Raw genomic sequence first — 21,892 nt, forward strand, 5'->3', positions numbered from 1 at the left:
TCTTCTTCTTCTTCTTCTTCTTCTTCTTCTTCTTCTTCTTCTTCCTCTTCTTCTTCTTCTTGCTGCTGTTATTGTTATTGTTATTATTGTTGCTGCTATTATTGTTGTTATTGCTGTTGTTATTGTTATTGTTATTATTGTTGCTGCTGTTATTGTTATTGTTATTATTGTTGCTGCTGTTATTGTTATTGTTATTATTGTTATTATTATTATTGTTGTTGCTGCTGTGTTGTATTATTATTATTATCATTATTATTATTATCATTATCATCATTACCCTGAAATCCCTTCCCTCAGGATCGGCGCCTTCCAAAAAGCCGTTCGCTTGAGACCGAAGCCCTCAAAGGGGCGACCGCTGCCGGGTGGAAGTCGCCTCCGTCTCCCCCAGGCAAAACCTTGCGGCAATACCTCCCCGCCCCCCTCAAAAAAAAAATCCGCTCCCGAGGAGTTTACAAACTCGAGGTTGCGCTCGAGAGAAAAAACAAATAATCATACATAATAATCATAATTAAAACTGCTGCGCGTCTACGCCATGGGATACGGTAACCAGTCGGCGGGCGCACGCCCCGAACCCCCCCGGGCAGCTCTGCTGCGCGCGCCCGGCTACCGTATTGGGGTGGTGGGGGGGGGAAAGAACCGAGTTGGTTTGCGGGCGAAGCCGGCCGGCCAAGGCAGGCGCGCTCCCGCCCTCCGGCTGGCTCCCCCTCCGGCGGCGCGCCCGCGCGCCCCCGTCCTCTTAAACGCGGCTCCCCAGCCCCGCCGTCTTCCTTCTGCCGCCCGAGCAGCGCCATGGCCAAGGAAGGAGCCGAGAAAGCCGAGGAGACGGAGCAGATGATCGAGAAGGAGGCGGCCGAAGGCGGCGGCGGCGGTGGCGGCGGCGGGAACGATGCTAACCACAGCGGCAACCAGAGCGGCGGCGTCCCGAAAGCCGGGGATGCCAAAGAGATGCGAGCCGTGGTGCTCTCGGCTTTCGGGGGCCTCAACAAGCTCCGGGTGTCTAAAAAAGTGATGCCGGAGCCTCAGGAAGGAGAGCTGAAGATCCGCGTGAAAGCCTGGTCCAGTATTCTGATTTTTATTTCTTTATTTATATATATTTTTATTCTTCTGGTTAGCCGGCGGTTCCTTCCTTCCTTCCTCCCTTCCTTCCTTCCTCTCATTCCCCTTCCTTTATTAATTCCCTTCCTTCCTTCCTTCCTTCCTTCCTTCCTTCCTTCCATCCATCCATCCTTTCCGCCTTTGATGGGCAAAACGGGCATCTTAGAGGGGTGGCGAGTCTCACCCATCCGAGGCAGCGACCTTGGACACTCTTTAGCTCCCAATATAAGTAAACGAGTAAGAGAAGAAGGGGAGGGGGTGGACCCCCCGAAAGAACCCTGCCCCCCACCCTCTCTTTCTCCAGCTACTTTTGCAAAGTTCCAGCTGAATCTCCGGGAGGGGGGAGGAGGGCAATTAGATAAGGAGCCCCCCCTCCCTCTTCCAATGGGTGCCTTCCTTTAACCATCATGGAGGAAGAGCCTCTTTAAAAACAAAAAAACAACTCCAAACCAACCAACTGGGGTTGTTCCCAAATGATGATTTGGTTGGAGCTTTGTAAGAGCAGCCTATAAGAGCTTTGACTCAGCAACAAATGCAGCTTTACCCTCAAGTCATCATTGGTGCCCAAGGTTGCAAGCGAAAATGTGCACAAGGTTGCAAGCAAAAATGTGCACAAGGTTGCAAGCGAAAATGACCATCTTTTTTCTTTCTCTCTCTTTCTCTCATTTCTCTTCCTCTTTTCATCTCTCCCTCCCTCCCTCTCTCTCCCTCCCTCTCTCCCTCCCTTCTCTCTCTCCCTCCCTCTCCATGTGAGCTCAATTATGGGGTGACTATGAATCTTAAAAATGTGAATCATTTTTGTCATGTTTTTTCCCCAAAGAACCAGTGTATTAGAAGCCCTTTCCAAGGTTACTTTTTCAAACATTTTTTTTTAAAAAAGCGACCTGTGTATCAGAAAGCTTTTTTCTGAATCCGAGCAGCATTTTGGTGTTTTTTTTTGGCACCTTCCCATTTATCTTGCATTTGTGTCTGTGTGGATGTTGACTCTGCTAGATAAAGGACTGATTGCCTTTCCTTCAGATAGCCTCAAGTTCTTTTCTTTGGTCAAGCTCATGAATAAATCCTATTTTTCTCAACAGGTCCCCTGCTCTATGCTTAATCTCTGTTTTTGTTTGTTTGTTTGTTTGTTTTGCCCTTCCAGCTAATCCCCCCGGAAATTCTCTGTTAGAAGGATGCTGGTGACAGTTAGATATACAACTACTATAAGCTGAAATTATTCAAGGCCAGCAAAACTTGTTGAGAAATTGAGAGCGTGGAGAAACTGCGGGTAAAGGGTTGGGTTGGGATTTCTAAAAGTGAGCAGTAGAAATCAGAAAGAATGGTGAAACAGGCTTGTAAAGGCCATGCTGGTGTGCTCCTTCTTCCTGAGCTTACTTGAAGGAAATGCACATATTTAAGCATATTTACTCATTGTGAGGCTGAAGGTAAGGTCCTTGAGTTGTGCTTGACTCCTCTGGGCAGTTTTTATGGTGGCAATATGGGAGTGGTTTGCCAGTATCTTCTTCCTGATTATTTTAATCTGCTGTGGCCCTGAAATTCCTCAGGCTATCTAACTAGCTAACTCTACTGTCTAGGTAATAGTTATGCTCAATGCTGCTTAGCTTCCTAGCCCTTACAAAGTTAAGTTAAGATGCCTCCATCCATCTACTGAAAATGTCATGTTTTCCGTAATCTATTCATGTCCAACTTGGCTCAACCCAACTCATAGGGACTACTTGGCTCAACCCAACTCATGGGGACTACTTAGACATGTAGTTTTGTCGGGAGGCAACACTGCCTCCTTCTAGGATGTTCTTATAGTTTCCTCATTTAGCGGGTTTTCTGTAGAAGTCTCCCATCCAACCAGGCCCCATCCTGCTTAGCTTCTGAGCTGACAGAAAGTAGGTCAAGGGTGGGTTGTGTTGCTTAGTTTCTTCTGAAAGTATGTGACTGTATGAACTTAAATGTACTTTAGCCAGAAGTCATGGGATTTACCCTGTTGGAACATTTTTGTTTCTTTTCCAGTTAAAAAAAATTAAAAGAGATTAGAGCGGTACAGTATATGTTTGTGCATGCAATCTTTCTCCGGCTTTAAATTGATGGTCTTAACTGTTTTAACATCTTGGGAGGGAGGTGTTTGATGTTGTGTTTGTTGTTAAATCAGCAAGATATATTTACTGCTGCTCCACAAGGCCATTCCAAACAATGAGGATAATTGGAAGGAAAGAGAACTAGGAAGTGGCACATAAAAAGTAGTTTAGAGTTAACTACCAACCCATCTCTTACATCTTCCTGTTCCATATTAAAACTTCCTTCTCTAGATGATGATGTGGAAGGATGGGAGCTTGCTCTATCAGTCAAATCTTTATTCTAGTCCTAGACTAGAATAAAGAAAGTGGGATGAAACAATTATTTTTTTAAAAAAATTAAAATAAAAATTACATAAAATGACAAAAACATATTTTTTTAAAAAATATGTGTGTATATACATATATACACACACACACACACACACATATATATATACATACATATATGTATAAACACACATACATATATACACACACATAATACACATAAAAATCTACTATAGGGAGGAGTAAAAACATTAGACAAATACATTAAAAATTAATATATCACTAAATGTATGCATGTATCAGGGTGGCTCAGTGGCTAAGACGCTGAGCTTGTTGGTCAGAAAGGTCAGCAGTTCAGCAGTTCAAATCCCTAGCACCGCGTAATGGAGTGAACTCCCGTTACTTGTCCCAGCTTCTGCCAACCTAGCAGTTCGAAAGCATGTAAAAATGCAAGTAGAAAAATAGAGACCACTTTGGTGGGAAGATAACAGCGTTCCGTGCACCTTCAGCATTTAGTCATGCCAGCCACATGACCACGGAGTTGTCTTCGGACAGCGCTGGCTCTTCGACTTTGTAACAGAGATGAGCACCGCCCCCTAGAGCCGGAAACAACTAGCACATATGTGCGAGGGGAACTTTTACCTTAAATGTATAACAATTCAAAATACTCTTAAGTAACAATTTAAATACTCATTAAGGTAGTTTGAAACCCAGGTCATCATTATCTGAGGGATTTTAAGCACTATTGGCCACATTGTGTTATAGCAGGTTTAAGGTCTGCAAACAGCAGAGAAATATAAAATTACGCTATGCAACCTTGATATTTATACAATAATGGTGAAATAAGGCTATATGTTTTCATATAGTATGTGATTTAAGTGATTAAAAGTGCATGTTTCCCAAATGGAAACATCACAATAAAACGTACTGCAGAGAGTTTCGGTTCAAGAATCCAACTAATTTTGCCTATTTCAGGCATGTTCCGCCTTTTCTTTCAACCTCCAGATTTCCAACAATTAATCAGTATGCTGTGAATGTGGAGTGTATTCCATCTTTATGGGTATTCTTTTGGGGTCTCCACATTATTTTGGAACCTTGACCAATGGTAGAGTTTCACAGCGTGTTTTCTGTGTCTCCCGTGTTCTTGCATGTGCATGAGTGCAACCTCCTGTATGTTCTTCCCATGGCGTATGTGCTACTATCCTATAAATCAAAAACACAGACATGGGAAATATTTGGCCAATGAGCTATCAGCAGGCTGTAATACCTACTTGATCTGTAGCAAATATACAATATGTACACTATAGGTTCAGTTAGGTACATGTTTCAAACTCAGAGGACACTCAAAAAGTTAATTCATTCCACCAAGTTTTTGGGAAATTACCTGTAAAGGTAATGCTGAGTCCTAGAAACCCTAACTAATTTGAGCCCCGGTTAAAAACATTTTGGGAAATCACAGGTTTATTGAGAGGCTACAATTTAAAGGATATGTTAGTAGAGTGAGCAGGAGTTGGAGGAGATTCAGCTCTTCATGAAGCTACTGATATTTTAAAACAATATGCAGAGAAGTGATTCAAAATGTCCTCCTCTCAAGGCTGAGGGTCAAAAGCTAAACTAGGGAATGGAGCTTAACTTGAACATCTCTGATATTCAGTCCAAATACCCTTTTCAATCCAAGGGTAAGGCAGTCATGGATATGGGTGAGAGAGACCAATCTATTATTTAAAACATTTCACACATTTGAAAATGAAATTTCCCATTTAGACCATCCATGCATGAAATGTCCACATGCATCTGATGTCCACAGAATTTGGAGCTGCAGTTCCTGGCATCATTAGAGTATCCTTATAGCAAATAGAACTTTGTACTGTCACCTTGCACTGGCATCCATGCTGAAAAGAAATTCCAGTCGAGAAGCACTCATGGATGAATTGATGCTCTGGCAGTAGGAAACATTTAAGTGACGAGTTTGGCATGAGGAAGGTATCACTTGCGAAGCATTTTCCAATGGAGTTCAAGAAATGGAAATATCTCCTATGTGCTACCAGGTCAGAAAATCATATTTCTGCCATCCATGTCTGTTTTTTGTTACACAAAGTCCTGGCATTTTATCAGAAGGAGAAATGCTGCAGTGCTTATTTTAGAATACCTTAACCTTGAAAGAGGCATTAAGGCATCTGGTTGGTGGGAACAATGATTTGTATTGCAAAGGACCAGGCATACATTGGCTCTTGTTGCTTATTTAAAATCTGCCTAGTTTTTCTGAATCCCTAGAATTCTAGAATTCTCACTCAAAATGTAAATAATCAGCTCAAATCATGTATTTAACCCATTTTGCAAAGAGCTAGCTCTCTTGAGAAGTCTACAATGTTGGGAAAAGTGGAAAGAAGAAGAAGAAGAGGGCAGCCAACAGCAAGATCAATGAACTTGATTCTAGTAATTTGGCAATAAGTGTGTCATTGAAAGAGTTGAAGGACCAGATGGGGGCCAGATCATCTTGGAGAAAGTCAATCTATGTACAGTCACAAGAACTGGTGCCAACCTGGTGGCCCATAATCCATGATCATGGGTTATGGGCATTGTAGTCCAAAACACTTGGAACGTACAGTTTGCCTATCCTTGGTGCAGAGGTCAATGCAATCTAATCTTGGATTGTGTTAAATTTCATTCTGCATTAGAAATGGTAGCTATCTGTCTTCGTCTAGCTAGCGTATTTTCTGGCTCCATTCCATTGCTTTGTTGCACAGTGGACTTGTTTTGCCTTATACAGTCCTTCATATCCCAGTTCAGTTCCTTATAAAATGTATTCCACAACACTAAGCATCCTATTACTGTTCACCAAAGGCTTATGTTTGAAAAAAAGCAATGAGCATGGATTAGAGAAGAGTATCATTCTTCTCCCTTTTATTGTAATGCACGTCTGGTTCAATAATGTGCCAAGAGTTGTCTATTTCACCATCTTGGGGTTTTAGATATTGGAGTTAGCCATAAAGAGTATTTCCTGCTAAAAATGTTAACTCAGAAGGACTGAGAGTAGGAGCATAGAGAAAGAGACAGAGAAAAAAGGAGTCTAACTGTAATGTAAAAAAGCACATCAGTAAAAAAGAATGAGACAGTATTCACCAGTTTGAAGCTATTTTCAGCAAATTAGGCTTAAGTACCCAAAGAATAAAAATTTTGTCTTTCAATAAAGCAAACATGAACAGCTTAGATTCAGAAAAATAAATATCCAGTGCTGAGGATAACCATTGTCTTTTTCATTTCGTTGCACCCGCTAGCGAGTGTAATGACAAATAAATTCTTATGTCTTATGTCTTTTCCACTAAGATGTTTAATGGGAATTGAAAGTCTCAAGGAGAGAACCGGGTTATTCAAATAGTTTTGTCCAAAATCCTACACAATTTTTGAAGGTTGCCATCAATGTTTTGGACTGTATATAAGTATATTACAGAAACCCAGGGAAATGGTTGTAACAAAGAAGTTTGGTAGTCCTCAATTTATGACCACCAAACTCAACTGCTAAGCAAAACAATTCACCCCATTTTATCATTTTTGCCAGAGTTGGTAATGCAGTTGTCAAGGTAATCATATAGTTGTCAAGCAAATCTGGCTTCCCTCATTGACTTGGCTTGCTGGAAGCCATCTGGAAAGGATACAAGTAGTGATCACATGATCCCAGGATACAACAACTGTCAATGTTCCAATGAAACTCCCCATTTCATTCAGAAGTAAAGTTCATCCAAGTAAAACGTTTATTAAAGACGTCATATTGGCACATCTGGGAAAACCCAAATCTGGGAGTTCCGAGTTTTCCCTTCCCAATTAAAAATCAAAAGCCCATTCCCTGCTCCCACCAGTCCATCACATGGTCCAATCAACCCAACTGGAGACATTCCTCCAGACGCTCCTCTCCGGGTGCAGAGTAACTTGTCCTTGACTCTCTGAGAAAGAATGCTGTTGAGTCTAAACATCCTCCTCTCTATGAAATCCCCCCTCCCAAATTCCCAGGCACTAAATGTGGCAGCTTTGAAGCTTCTAAATAAAATATGGCTTCCAAGCCTGACAACAACCTTCATCAGTACATGCCAGCTGCCAAGTGCCCAAATTTTGATCATGTGACCATAGGGATGCTGCAACGGTAGTTGAAAACTTGTCGTAAGTCACGTTTTTTCAGCATCATTGTTAATTGAATGGTCACTAAATAAATGGTTGTAAGTCAAGGACTACCTTTGATAAGCTCTTGATAACCACATGTGATTAATAGTCTGAAGCTCATGGATCAGCTGACAGCACCTTTTTGAAAGATATTGGACCAGGGGAAACAATCAATTGAAAGTTACCAGTATTTGTGGGAGATGAATGTGATGTTTCATTTTTTAAATTGCATGCTACATTAATATAGAATAGCATAATAGCTTCCTTAAAAATTAAACCATTTGCAATGTCCTCACTTTATATTGTCTGTTGCTACTACTCAGTTGAAAACTGAACTGGTTCATTTTTTTGCGAAGTCATAATATTTTTAATATTATAAACAAAAGGGCTTTTAACTGTAGGAGATTTTGAAGATACAGAACAGCACAACCTGTCCTCTCTTCAGGTTCTGAACTCTTTCCTTTGGAGAAACTGCTAGAAAGTCATGTACATTGAATGAGACTTATCACTCTATCCATTGTTGCTGTTTGTCTATTTCTTGGAGAGTAAGTTATTGTAACTTCAAAGATAACATGCTGGTTTTTTTCTTTTTTTGGAGGGGTCAACAAAGGGACAATGTAAAGAGGTGCCTATTGTTAACCAGAAATTATTTGGCGTTATTCGGAGAAGACAAAGAGAAGGAAATAATATAACTTGAGTTTTTCCTAGGAGTATCCCAAAAGATGAATAGTGAATTCAGCTTGGGGGAAGGGGAAAATGAAAAAAAAAAAAATCTCACATAAAGAGCATTTTGGGTTTTGGTGACTAAAATATGATTGTGAATGCCATGATAGGTTGTGTTTATCAGCTACCTTGGAATAAAGGCCTTCATATCTTCCCTCCTCATTTTTTTTCCTTACAGTGGCTTAAATTTTATTGATCTGATGGTTCGCCAAGGGAACATTGATAATCCACCTAAAACACCACTTATACCTGGATTTGAATGCTCTGGAATTGTAGAAGCTCTGGGTGAAAATGTGAAAGGCTATGAGGTAATATGATGGTGCTTGAGAACAAAACAATATACCCATAAACCAATGGTTCTCAACCTGTGGTCCGTGGACCCCTCAGGGGCCACAATGTCATCAGAGGGGGGTCCATAAAGGCTTGAAGAAATATTATGATTTAAATCTTGAATTAGGTCTTGGGGATCCTTGGCAATGGTTCATGGCCAGAAAATGTATTTAAAGGAGGGTTCATGGTGAAGCAAAGATTAAGAATCACTGTGATAAACCATAACATGATCCGTTTCAGTTTTATTATAATGTGATGTGTGTACCTACCTATCGTTACTTTGTGTTGTGTGCAGATCAGGTTATTCAACAGACTGTCATTTAAATATCCTGGCATGCTACAGCAAGGGTCTTCAAACTTGCCAAGGTTAAGACTTATGGACTTCAACTCCCAGAATTCCTGAGCTAAGATGACTGGAGGAGGAATTCTTGGAGTTGAAGTCCACAAGTCTTAAAGCTGTCAAGTTTGAAGACCCCTGTAACAGTGTCAGAACTCTTTCCAATGTTGAATTCTAAAGTATTGTGAATCAGTTCCTCTTGATAAGGATATAGTGGAATCCCCAAAATGGAACAAATCAATTAACCAGATATTAGTGAATTTCAAATGGTAGTAGAATATTTGATGATTATTTAATAAGGTCTTGTTCGTAACTCAGGTTGAACCATAAAATGGTTTGTTTGCTTTGGGATTAGAATTCCATATCCCCATTCCAATTTGTGTTCTATATCTACCAGGAGACTGTTTTTTAAAATGGCTGGTTTAGAAACATGTCTAAATATAGCAGCTATATAAATATATATAAATACAAATATAGCAAATGTGCAGCAGTGATATAAAAGCAGTTTTAAAAGGTTGGCATCATAACATAATTTTCTCTTGAAAAAACAAAATTCACATTAGGAATGCTATTGGTGATGTAGCCAAAACAACATTATCTGCCTAGGAGAAGATGTGCAGAATTGCAAAAACAAAGAAATCACTATCATCATCATCATCATCATCATCATCATCATCATCATCATCATCATCATCATCCCTTAATGACAAACTGAATAGGATGAAAAAGAGAATCAAATAGGCTGAAGTTCTCAGTATGAAAAATGAAAATCTAAGATACTGTCTCAAATTTATAACCTACCAAGTCATTTTCTATTAAAAAAAAAAAAGATATTTAAAGGAAGGAGTGCAATGTACAGGTCTATAAGGACTTACCACTCCCATCTTATTTCATAAGATGTGGGATGATAACAAGGGAGGCAAGAGCAAACTAGACTGACAAAGGTGGAAGGAAGAAAAAAGGAGGGAGTTGGCTTGTCTGTGACCCAGAACAGTAAAAGTCACCTCCATTGTTATAAACCCAGCAGAAAATCGGCTATCTTAACCTGGGCAGTGTTGCAGCTTGCCAGTATTGGCTAGATCCTCCTTGGGGCTGAAGTGAGATGACTGGAAAAGATACCTAGGACAGTGGAAAATGGCATTCCCTGGATTCATCCAAGATACTCTAGGTCAATGGCCAAGTTAGCCTTGCTCCCTCTTCTTCCAAGGACACCTCAAGTAGATGTCTGCTTAGGGAGGTGATGATAGGATCCATGCACCCCATGCAGTCTGATGCCCAACCTCTGGTAGGAATTGGAAGGAAATGCCTCAATTTGAGGGATTCACATTAAGCAGGTTCCTTGCTTACTTCCACATAGCCATCAGCTACAATGGTCCCAGCTGCTCTCCTCACAAGAACCAGCCACAGCCATCCCTGCTTCCAAGTGGCTTATATAAAATAATCCAGAATGTAGTTACATTTCACAGTAAAGTTCATCTATTTGATATATGTATGCTTACTGCTCTTATTTTCTTCATTCTTGGCTCACCAGAGGTTTCATTGTTAAGGCCCTTGGGCTTTTGAGCTAGTCTCAAGTAACATTTATGGCAATCTGAGTCTGAGATTTCAGCTGAAAAGAAAAAGCAATAATTTCTTTGGGGCCCTAAATTTGTTTTTCTTTGAAAATACAATGAGAAATAACCCAGGGCTATTCAGACAATCAGAAGATAACTGCATTTACCTCTGTGCAGACTGCAGTCAAGACAGTAACTTATGAATTGTTAAACTGTCTACTATATCACCCTTAGTATTTGGCACAAATAAATTTTACTTGTCTTACTGAACAAGAGGCTGCAGACTTCCTCCCAAGAAAATTAAATGCAGGCAACCCTTTAAAATATTACCAACTTCTCAGCAACAGCTATGGATTGTAGAATTTGAATGATGCCCTCTTTTTATTATTTATTGTTACAAGGTTGGTTTACCATATATACTCTTACATTTTACAGTGTATTTGTGTTTTATTGGTCTGGGACTATAATCAGTAAACATAACCAGCCAACCTGTGAATGGAGTAGCCTTTCACCCCAGCTGGCATTCAATGCCTGTGTCCATCCCATACTCTCAGAATTTCCCATATGCCACTAAGCACTAACAATTGGGGTTCTGGAAAGAGCTCACTGCAATCTGCTTGTTTGTGGCTTAGCTGTTTTGTTCCAAAGGTGCTTTTCCAGGGTGCTTTTTCTTGTTGGTTTTTTTTTTTTCTTTAAAAATATTTTGCTTTTCATCCAAGAAGCTTCTTCAGTTCAATCCAGAACCGAATAAGTTTCTTGGATAAGAAATGAAACATTTTCAAGAAAGATAAACCAAGAAAGTCCAGTTGTGTTTTGAAAAAGCATCTTTGGGACAACCATGACCTGGATGATTGAGAATCTCCATAGACACTTAGCATGTTTTGTAAACTCAGTTGACTGTAGTTAAACTCATTCAGGTGCAGTTCATTCTTCTTAAGCCAAATAGACTTTAACATATTGGGCAAACACACCAGTACAGTGTATTCATTCAACTGAAGGCACAAATGAATGCCTACTCCAAATCTGCAATTTCATCAACCAGTTGAATGAGTTTGTTTCCACTTCTTTGGAGCAGGGGACTATAATTGAGATATTCAACTTAATTCTAAGCTTTCAGCCATTGTATGCAAATACAGTATCATTTTTTTTTATTAACAATGAAAGAAAGCATTTCATATCACATAAAAAATTCTACTTTTTGCTGATGGGGAAGGAGAGGTAGAGAAATAGATATGTCATCCTGTTTCAGTAGCGTTTTAAAGCTATCAGCATGTTTTACAAGTTTGTAATCTTTTCTCTATCCCAAGGCAGTTGAAAAGTGCCACTACTCATGATGCTATAAAATGTTTCTGTGCTATAAACCTCTCAATCCAGTCCCACAGCCTTCGAGTGAACACAAGGTGGGCTCTAAAAGAGTGCAGTAGAATTTGATCAAGATCGAAAAGCAGAATTTCAAAATAAATTAATATGTGGGAGATAAAAGGAGAGGTGATTGCTGTTTCATTTTCTCATTTTGAAAGGTCGTTACCCAAAAGACATGCAGAGCTAATAGAATTTGAGATGATCTATGATGGAAGATATAATCACTGACTGAGCATTTAACAGCCTTTAACATTTAATAGGTGTCTTCTTTAAAATCAGAAGATAGGATTTCATCCAGTGGGGCCTATTTCAGTTCCCAACGTTGCTAGTTTATGAAAATAATATTTGATATTATAAAAAATGTACAGATAAATTCAAGTCAGCCTAGCTTATGGTCCTGCCATTTTTTTATAATCACATTATGATAGTTGGTTGTCTTAATTCATTCTACAGCACTCAGCTGTTTTATTTGTCCATTTTAATCATGCTATGATGCTTCGTTATTTAGTCAACATTTATAATAGCAATGAAGATCCCCACCTTATCCAGATGTTATTGGATTACAACTCCATCTCTTTAAATGAAAATAGGGATGAGGGATGCTGGAAGTTAAAGTTGTTTCAGGTCCAAACTTTATCAAGTGCATTTTTCTTGAACAAAGTTCTTGAACTTTATCAAATTCAAGTTAATTGACAATGTCAAAGGTCACTGCTGCTGCTTTGTATTTCACACCAGCCATCTCCCACCTGGTAGACCCAAGGTGTATTGAGACCATGTTATTTATATGTCATAAATAACAGAATAAAACAATTACAAGTTTGATACATTGCCAGGAAAGCAAAAATATTAAAATTAATATTAAAATGGATAAAAGAACCAATGCATGGATGGGATGGAAATGAGGTCTTGTATTGGTCTACTAGCCATCTCCAAATGGGATGGTCGAAGCCAGTTATAAATATAACTATTAATATTAATTATATTAATATAATAAATTAATATAAATATGTAAGCTTACTTCTAAACAAGCTCGGTTAGAACTATACTTCTCTACAGCTAGGCAATCTTTGAAGCATGGAATTGTAGCTCACATTAATGACACCCAACTGTGCCATAACACTGTATTCCTGCTGGCTCACTAGTAATTATTTCATTTGTCATAATAATACACTTCTCGGAAGGAAAAAATACAATGAACCAAGCTAATTAAGTAACCAAAATAATTTTATTTCAGATGAGCTCATGTAAAGAATCAGATGATTGTAGCAAAAGCCTTGAATTGTTATCGATAGGCGAGTCAGCTTTGCAGTTTAATTTCATTTTTTCCCTCTAAAGCTGTAATTCTGTATTGATATCTGAATAAAACTACACTGAGTATTTGAACTTGCTATAGAGAATGATAACACCCAATTTTAAAAATTGATTTTTGCTACTTTGTATGTGAAAACAGTCTTCCTTTCCCTCTCCCCATATTTTATTGTATGAATAATTAAATATGACCAAGGTAAGGAATAGATTCCTTCTTTAAAAACTATCCAAAGCAGCTGATAAAATTTGAATGTAGGCAGAAGAATGCAGAGATACATATGTTGCAGTCTGAATCAAACAGTGTTCTCTAAAAACACAATTCAGCATAGTGTTGCAGTTTCTAAATGAATTTAAATCCACAGATATTAAGAATGCCAGGAGGGGGTGCAATGACTGTTAAATACTTTTCATTTAAAATGTGGAGCATATAAGACTGATTTTGTTTGGGTTGAAATAAGCCAGCTCTATAAACTGGTTTAAACAATAAACCACCGATTATGTTGAACTCACCTTCCCAAAATATTATGGAGAGCATTGGGTAGGTTTTATAATAGACCAGATATCTCAAGACTTGGCAACATGGCTGGCTGAGGAATTCTGGGAATTGAAATGCACAAATCCTAAATTGCCGAATTTTGAGACCCCTGTGACAGGCTATTTTCTGTATAACTTCTAGTTTCAAAAGGAGGAAGTCTCGGTCTCATTTGAGAAAACTGAGTAGATCTATTGCTCTATTTCAGGAAAAATATAGTCCTGCCCAGAGCAAAAATGGGGTAGAAATATATGGTATAATAATATGGTATATAATAAAATATATTTCTACACATTTTGCATCATTCTTATGTTCACAGTGACTCTCATCTGCCATCACCATATGTGGTTTTAGCCCTAATTCCTGTGTTCTGACTTAGGCTTCCCAAGATCACGAAGCAGGCTCCTCGTCCTGATAAAACCTCTTTTATTTAAGTTAAAGTGAATTCCTTTCCAGCAAAGTCCCAGCCAACCGCCTTTCATGAGATTTCACAACTGCAGACCTTTATCAGGCTTGGAGAGTTGCCAGGCCGATATCTTCCACACGCTACGCTGTAGCAGCAATTACTTGACAAGAAGTCAGAAACAGATCTTCACTCTAATGAATTGAACTCATTATCTCCTGCAAACACCACTCCCCTTTCGCTCCTTTTTATTCCCTATGGGAGGGGCCATTCACCGTCCACCTGTGCCCTTACTCCTGAGTCGGCCATTGTTCCTTAATTGTTCCCTTCTCCTGGCAGCTCTGTGCATGCGCACACTGGGAACAGGCTCCAGCTGTTCTTCTGCCCCACTGATCTCTGATTCTGAAGGTAGCTGATGACTGTCAGACAGCCCTGGCCCCATCTCTGCCTCCGAAGCAGAGCCTTCGTCAGAGCCTTCCCCAGACTCCAGGACTGGCCCGTGTTCCTCCCCAACCTCCTCACTGTCCGAGTCTGCTGACAGCTCCGCTTGGCCACTGGCAGGCCACAACACACTGGATGTTACTGTCACCAAGGGATAACTGCCAATGTCTGAAACCAGCCTGTATTGGGTGTGTGTGTGTGTGTGTGCCTCCATGAGGATTATCCAGAAGGCTGTAATCAGATTGTGTTTCTTTCAAACGGTTTCAGATCGGAGACAGAGTCATGGCCTTTACTAACTACAACGCCTGGGCTGAGGTTGTGTGCACACCTGTTGACTTTGTGTACCGAATTCCTGATGGCATGAGCTTCTCCGAAGCAGCTGCTTTTCCTATGAACTTTGTAACGGCATATATGATGCTCTTCGAAGTTGCCAACTTGCGAGAAGGCATGTCAGTGCTGGTTCATTCTGCTGGGGGTGGAGTGGTAAGTTGATTCTGTTTCACTTCTGTCCGATAAAGAATTACAATTTTGATTGTCAGTACAGTATTAATAATTGCTATTGTTCTGGATTGGGCAGTTCCCTCTTCTTATAAATTGAGATGGTTAGTTGGCTAGACACCCCACCCAACAACATAAAAGTCTCCTGCCCATAAGAAAGTGTCTTCAAGGGGGTTTACGTCATGTAAATAGAGGAAAAAGATGCAAGAATTTCAATTCCACTATAAATAGGATTGGATTTAAAACAAAGCAAATGCTGGAATTCAGTCTGTTTAGCAGACTTTGTGTGCTTTAATGTGCTGTTTCAAGCCCAGCTTGTTGAAAGAAGACTGGCACCTTGACCAAGAAAGTCTGTAATGACTTCCTTTCAAAATAAAATAGAAGAATAATTACTGGCTTGTGAATTCTGGCTTTGAATCTGTGGCTATTGGTGAACATGGGGTGAATATTGAGACCTGGGTAAGTTAAAACTGAGAAAGAGCAAAAGGAGTTTCCAAAAGTGAACGTACATGGACTTTCGATGTAGAAGTAGATATACCCTGTTTACTAGGTTTTGGAATAATGTAACAGGATTTTAAATCTTTTTCAAAGTAGAGATATTCAGTGATATGTCACATTTTCTTGCAGAGGAAGTGCTTTGGAAAACAAAGACGTAAGCTTTACCTAGGCCAAAATCTTGACCCATATAAGTTACAAACTGCCTGATAGAGAGAATAAAATAATTGCAATAGCCCACATTACCTCTATACCCTTGTTCATGTTGAACGATTACTCCTGAGTCATTGCAATAACTGTCTGGAATTATAATCTCATGATATGGTAGTTTAGTATAGACAAAGAAGATCTTTATTTTCATCAAATATTTTCTTCCTCCTACTACCCTCTGCCCCCTCACAAAAAACCCACCCAAATGCAGACCATTCAAAACATTTGAAGCCAGAAAAAAATGAGTGCAAGCAAACTTTTGGAAGAAGTTAGCGAACTTCACAGGAGCATTACTGTTTATCCGGTTGCACCATACAATCACGTAGTTAATAACAAATAGTTGCAAAAAAGGTCAATCTGGAGACTCCCACACTAGCTCATGGTAGGAAAAATATCTGCAGCAGTACAATCCAAAACAATTATTGCCTATAAAGCTAGATCATATAAAATGCAAGGGAGTAGGCATTGGACACAGCCCCAAGAGAGTGATTTGTAGGCTTGTGTGGATAACATATTCCAGGGCTTTAATGTCTACCAAGAGGAGGAGGACAGCCAAATTCCCCCCATTTATTTCCAAATGTCATGAGCATTCTTGAACCATCCAGTAAAACAATGGAGGTCCTGTAGCACATGAATCGTGGACTTCGTTTTGCATTAATGAAAAGTTCCATGTCATTGTTTCAAGTACTCCAGACATTCCAGGAGTACATGATATCTTGCAACATCAAAAGTGTGGGAAGTCTTGGACAAATTGATTTATGGAGAGCTCTCCATTGGTTGCTTTGCAAGAAAAGCTGTCCAGGAGTTGGGTGAATGGTAGGGCCATTCCCTTTAAGAGCTTCTTCAGAAGGGGGATTTTCTTATTGTTCACTGGACATGAAAATGTTGGGAGGAATGACCTAGATTTCAAAGAAGCAGTTATCAGGTTTTTTTTTTCTTTTAATTTAAAGATAAAAAAGCCTTTTTAAAAAAATGAATTCTTAGCACACCTTGCCCATTTCAGATCATTCTGAGCTTTAGCTTTTCAGATGCTATTTCTCTAATTCCAAGGTATCTTTGCAACATCTCCTATGCGTGCCCATGTTTGTTCCCAGATGTTGTGCAGAAGCATGGCAAGAGTGAATTCTTATCCCAAAGGTGCTTTTTTTTCCAAGACTGGACTTTCTGATTTTTCTTTGAAGACGCTTGCTTCTCATCCAAGAAGCTTCTTCAGCTCTGACTAGATAGTAGGGAATGGAAGGATTTATATTCCTTTCAGGCAGCTGGTCATTTGCATTCTTTTAGAGAATTGTTGAGGCCACTTGGAGGTTTATCTGCGTCCTCAGAATCACCTGAGAAGTGCAAATGGGTGTGGAACCTTCTTGGAACTGCTGAAAGGACTGTGTTGTAGACTGGATATAGATGATGCCATATCTCTCCCACTCTTTTGAGAGTGGGCTATTCAATTTTAATATATATGGACTCTTTGGCCCCTCTTTCAACTTCAGCAATCTGTCTAAAATGTGGATGTTGCTGTCTTCAAAAGAGTAGCCTTTGTCTTTTAAAAGCAGATGGACTGCTGAACCTTATCCTGATGGGCTTGTTATCATATGTTGTGCCAGGAGTTTTATGAAGTGGTTTCTTTCTCCAGGAAGTCCAGTTGTCTCTTGAAAAAAAGAAACCTTTGGAGCAACCATGACCTGGATGATGACTAAGAATCTCCATAGACATTCAGTAAATTCTTGTGTTCATTTTGCTTGTCAGAATCGATTGCAATTTTGATTCTAGTATCTTCTTTATAGGAACCTTTGGTCTCTTTTAACCACTTTTCCCATTACCTTGTTTTGCCATGGAACTTTATTTATTGTTCTAAGTTTATTAATATTGACTTTTTTTGTAATCCAAGATACACATCGAACTCCAATGAAACTTTTCCCTTAATATCAAGCACTCTAATATTACACAATCACTTTCCTCACTTCTCATCCTTTCACTTCATCCACTATGTGTTCTCTGTTAGAAACTATTTAGTGAAAAAGTGAAGGATACATGTAATTTGCTTCACCCCATGGAAAGAGAAGTTTACAAAATTATTGTCTTGAATGAAGTATCTTAGGGCTTAGTTGGGATACAGATTAACAGAGTTGGAAGGGACCTTGTAGGTCATCTAGTCCAACCCCCACCCCGCCCAAGCAGGAGACCCGACACCATTTCTGACAGATGGCAGTCCAGTCTCTTCTCGAAAGCTTCCAGTGATGAAGCTCCCACAACTTCCAAAGGCAACTTTTGTTCCATGGGTTGATTGGTCTCACTGTCAGAAAATTTCTCCTTATTTTCAGGTTGAATCTCTCCTTATTCAGTTTCCATCCATTATTCCTTGTCTGGCCTTCAGGTGCTTTGGAAAATCCATGTCTGGATGCTGAGTGAATGAACTGAGAAATCAATGCAATTACTGAAAGCAAATAATATATTGAACATATGTTTCTTTTTTTAAAAAAACTAAAACAAAAGACTTTAAGGCAGCTATTGATATTTTAAAGCAAGAAACCTCTAACATTATGTTTTAAAAAGGAAAGTGTGATTTCAAGCCCTCCAAAACAGTACTAGAAAAAGTTCAAGTCAATGCCACCAATAAACTGAAGGTTCCATGAAATGCTAGAATAGATTAGAAGATCTCTTCCCTGTATCTCAGTGCAATTGAGATTTTTTTATAGGATGAGGTAGGGAAGGTATTACCCTTTTGTCTTTCCAGAAAACTGGGAAGAACTGGCTCTTCGTCCAAGCACTGGGGCTGAGTCAGGAGATCCGTAATATGGGTGATCTGGTATCTAATGGGAAGGGTCTGGTTTATTTATTCCAAATATTGTTTTTGGGGAGATATTATGAGATCATTGATACCTAAGATCATTGTGGGAGGTAAGTGCCCCATCAGTTCTTTAAATACATTTAAATTAATAAAAGGTAGATATGTGACATAACAAAGGCCTGGAAACTATTATACATCATCAGAGTCATTTTTTTGGAGAGATGGGCAGATATGTAAATTTAATCAATAAATTTCAAAGATGAGGGTTGAACGCTGTAGATAATTGCAACGATTCATGACTATTGTATTCAGCATGATTGTGATATTGGAAAAATCAGGATCTGGAAGGGCTAACCATTGGTTCTTTTTCATCTCCATGGACAAGATTTCCAAAGATCTAGGCTAAAACCTACAACCTGAAAATCTCCTGAATAATTTGGCAATAAGTATAGTGATAAAAGGGAAATAAGTTCATCTGATTTTTATTGACGTCCTTTCCACCCAGCAACCAATTTCCTATGTGAAGAAAAACTTTCCTTCTAGGAATGTAATTTGTGTCTCACCCTATAAGCAAAAACTTGGACCTTCATCAACAGGAAGATATTTGAGTGTGTGCTTTTTATTGGGATACTATCTAAATGAAAGGATTTTCATTTTTCATTACCAAGAAGCCTATTCTGTCAGATTTCCACACCACTCTGCAAATGATGTCTTTAATATATATATGTATGGCATTCAGCTTTGTTCGGGTATTTTCCCACGTCATAGTAGTGGTGCTTTTAAAGTTGTAGCAACGTTTCAGCAGAATCTCATCTGCCATCATCGGGCTTTTGTATGTGTGTATGTGTGTATGTGTGTGTGTGTGTGTATATATATATATATATATATATATATATATATATATATATATATATATATATATATATGTATGTATGTGTGTGTATATATATATATATATATATATATATATATATATATATATATATATATATATATATATATAGAACATCATATATATATATGAGTGAGTTTGCATTAACCACATATTTATATATATATATATATGTAAGGTTTAATGCAAAACTCTACTTGCCATAAATATTTTAAACACGGAAGCCCTTTTCTCTGTGGGAAACCCTCCTGAATGTTCCTATTTTTATAAGTGGTTATTAAGCCAAATGCTGCATTGCCAGATCTCAAGGGAGTTACTAAGGGGAAGGTTAGTCGTTCTGCTTTGTTTGTATGCCTAGAAAATAACTGAATCGGGGCACTTTGCTTTAAAACTGCAAACCTGATGAAATTTCCCTACATCTTTCTTTTTTTTTCAAAAACCAATCTTGACAGTTCACCTTGCAAATGCTCCAAGTGTGGTTTGTTTAAATCAAATAATTGTTCTGTTCAATTAATATTTATCTTTCCCAATTTAACCATTGCCAAAATTTTGAAGGCCCTAAGAGAATAAAGCAATCCTCTATTCCGGTTGAAGAGCAGCTTCTTGGTACTTTTACACAGGCAAGTAACATTTAAAATGCAGCCGAAGTATCATAAAATAAAACAGTCCATTTACCAAAAAAGATAGCGATTCCTCCTTCTACAAACCCAAAGTGTATGAATACAAAGGAAAGTGCGGTAAGTGTTACCGGAGCGCTTCTAAAGTATGGAAACTTAACAAGCTTCTGGGCACATAAGATGGGCTAGGAAATGAAGCAAATTCCCTACAAAGGTCTTTATTTAAAAAAAAGTTCAAGTATTTCAGCTATTTCTGGTCTACTGGGAGAAACAGGTCCATTATATTAGCTACATCATTGATTCCCCTGTATTAGAGCAGGTGAGCTTTAAAGAATATTCTCCAATAGTTTTGTAGAGCAAAGATCTTAAAATAATAGGCTGGTTGGATGTACAGAAGGTCCATTTTGATTGCTTCAAAATATTCTCCCTATAGTTCTCCCTCCATGATGCATTGCACAAGGAGTTCTCCATCTCGTAGGGCCTAAATGACTAAGGCACTTGTGAGAGGCAGGCAACAGTGTTTTTCCATGAAGCATCCTTTTCTTTGTTGATTGGAAATCATCAGGAAACAGAAAGAACTAGACCTGAATGGTTAACATTGTAATTTCAGCTAGTAATCGAGTTTTTGAAAGACACAATTCTCTCAATCCCCAGGAATCCCATTTGCTGCTGAAATACCACATTTGGCATATACTTTATGCCTGTAGTGGAGCTTTTGAAAGTTTGGATTGTTAATACTTTTACAAATTAAATTGGGAATTTAGGTTCAGTTGAGGTCCATAACCAGAGTTTGAGCCAACATTGCGACCACAGAATGCTAAGTGCTTCTTGGCTAAGATTTGAAGGCCTGAAAAATGAGGAAGCCATCCAATTGATTCTCTTCATTAAAATAAAAATTCATATCTACAATGAGATGATTTTATGAGAAACCTTTGTACTCTGGTGAAATATATATTGGCTTGGCCATCACTTGGAATTGAGGTACAGTTTCCTTCATGATGAATTTTTATTTCAATTTCCCATCGTAGATCATAGCCCCTAGAACTTCTTGGAAGTTCTCCATCCAGCTTTTAGTCTGATCTGACTTATTAACTTTCATAAGATCATCTAAAGTCAAATAACTGTTGTCACCTTTGGCAAATCATACAACTACAAACACAACATCTTAACCAGTGGTTACATGTGGCTGAGTGGCAATATGAGGTTCTTTCATCCACCGACCATGTATTAGAAGCAACTGTGTTCTCCTAAGTCTGCCCCTACCCTATTTTTAATACTACGTATATATTACAATAATATACTACTTGTCAAAATTTCTCTTATTTAAACACAGTTTACAAGTACCGGTAATTTTGAGGGTGGAGGAGTTCAAAAACATCAAGCAGTGCTAACATAAGATTGCCTAATGGTGACATAATATTGCATAACATAACATTGATTTTGAGCAGTAGGTAAATAAATAAATGAATGTATTTTCAGGTCACTTGTTGGCAGACAGCCAATTAAGAGAACCAGCAATGAATGGTAAACACATTTGATATATCCGTGCAACTAATTTTCAAATGCCTTTATAGGGACAAGCTATTGCTCAACTCTGCTCAACAGTTCCCAATGTTACTGTCTTTGGAACGGCTTCTTCTTTCAAGCATGAGGCCATCAAAGAGTCTGTGACGTACCTGTTTGACCGAAACATGGATTATGTCCAAGAAGTTAAAAAGTAAGTGAGTGAGTTTGCATTTTACTTGTTTAATGAGAACTGTAAGAAGTTAATGGAGGTGACAAGTAAGTTAATTTTCAAAAATATTTTTATTGTCCTATTG

General features: G+C 38.7%; 1 protein-coding gene across 1 annotated transcript in view; it reads left to right on the top strand.

Moving 5' to 3' along the window:
• Positions 1-647: 647 nt before the first annotated feature.
• VAT1L (vesicle amine transport 1 like) overlaps positions 648-21,892 on the top strand; it is a 49,967-nt gene continuing 28,722 nt past the window's right edge. The window contains exons 1-4 of the mRNA XM_026671989.2: positions 648-1,055; positions 8,488-8,617; positions 14,843-15,058; positions 21,647-21,789. Coding sequence (XP_026527774.2) covers positions 790-1,055; positions 8,488-8,617; positions 14,843-15,058; positions 21,647-21,789 — 755 coding nt within the window. The 5' untranslated portion in view covers positions 648-789. The remainder of the gene's footprint in view (positions 1,056-8,487; positions 8,618-14,842; positions 15,059-21,646; positions 21,790-21,892) is intronic.

This window comes from Notechis scutatus, chromosome 9 (genome assembly GCF_049901735.1).
Source record: "Notechis scutatus isolate UNSWTSFEM ecotype Mainland chromosome 9, rNotScu1.2, whole genome shotgun sequence".
Taxonomy (NCBI): Eukaryota; Metazoa; Chordata; class Lepidosauria; order Squamata; family Elapidae; genus Notechis; species Notechis scutatus.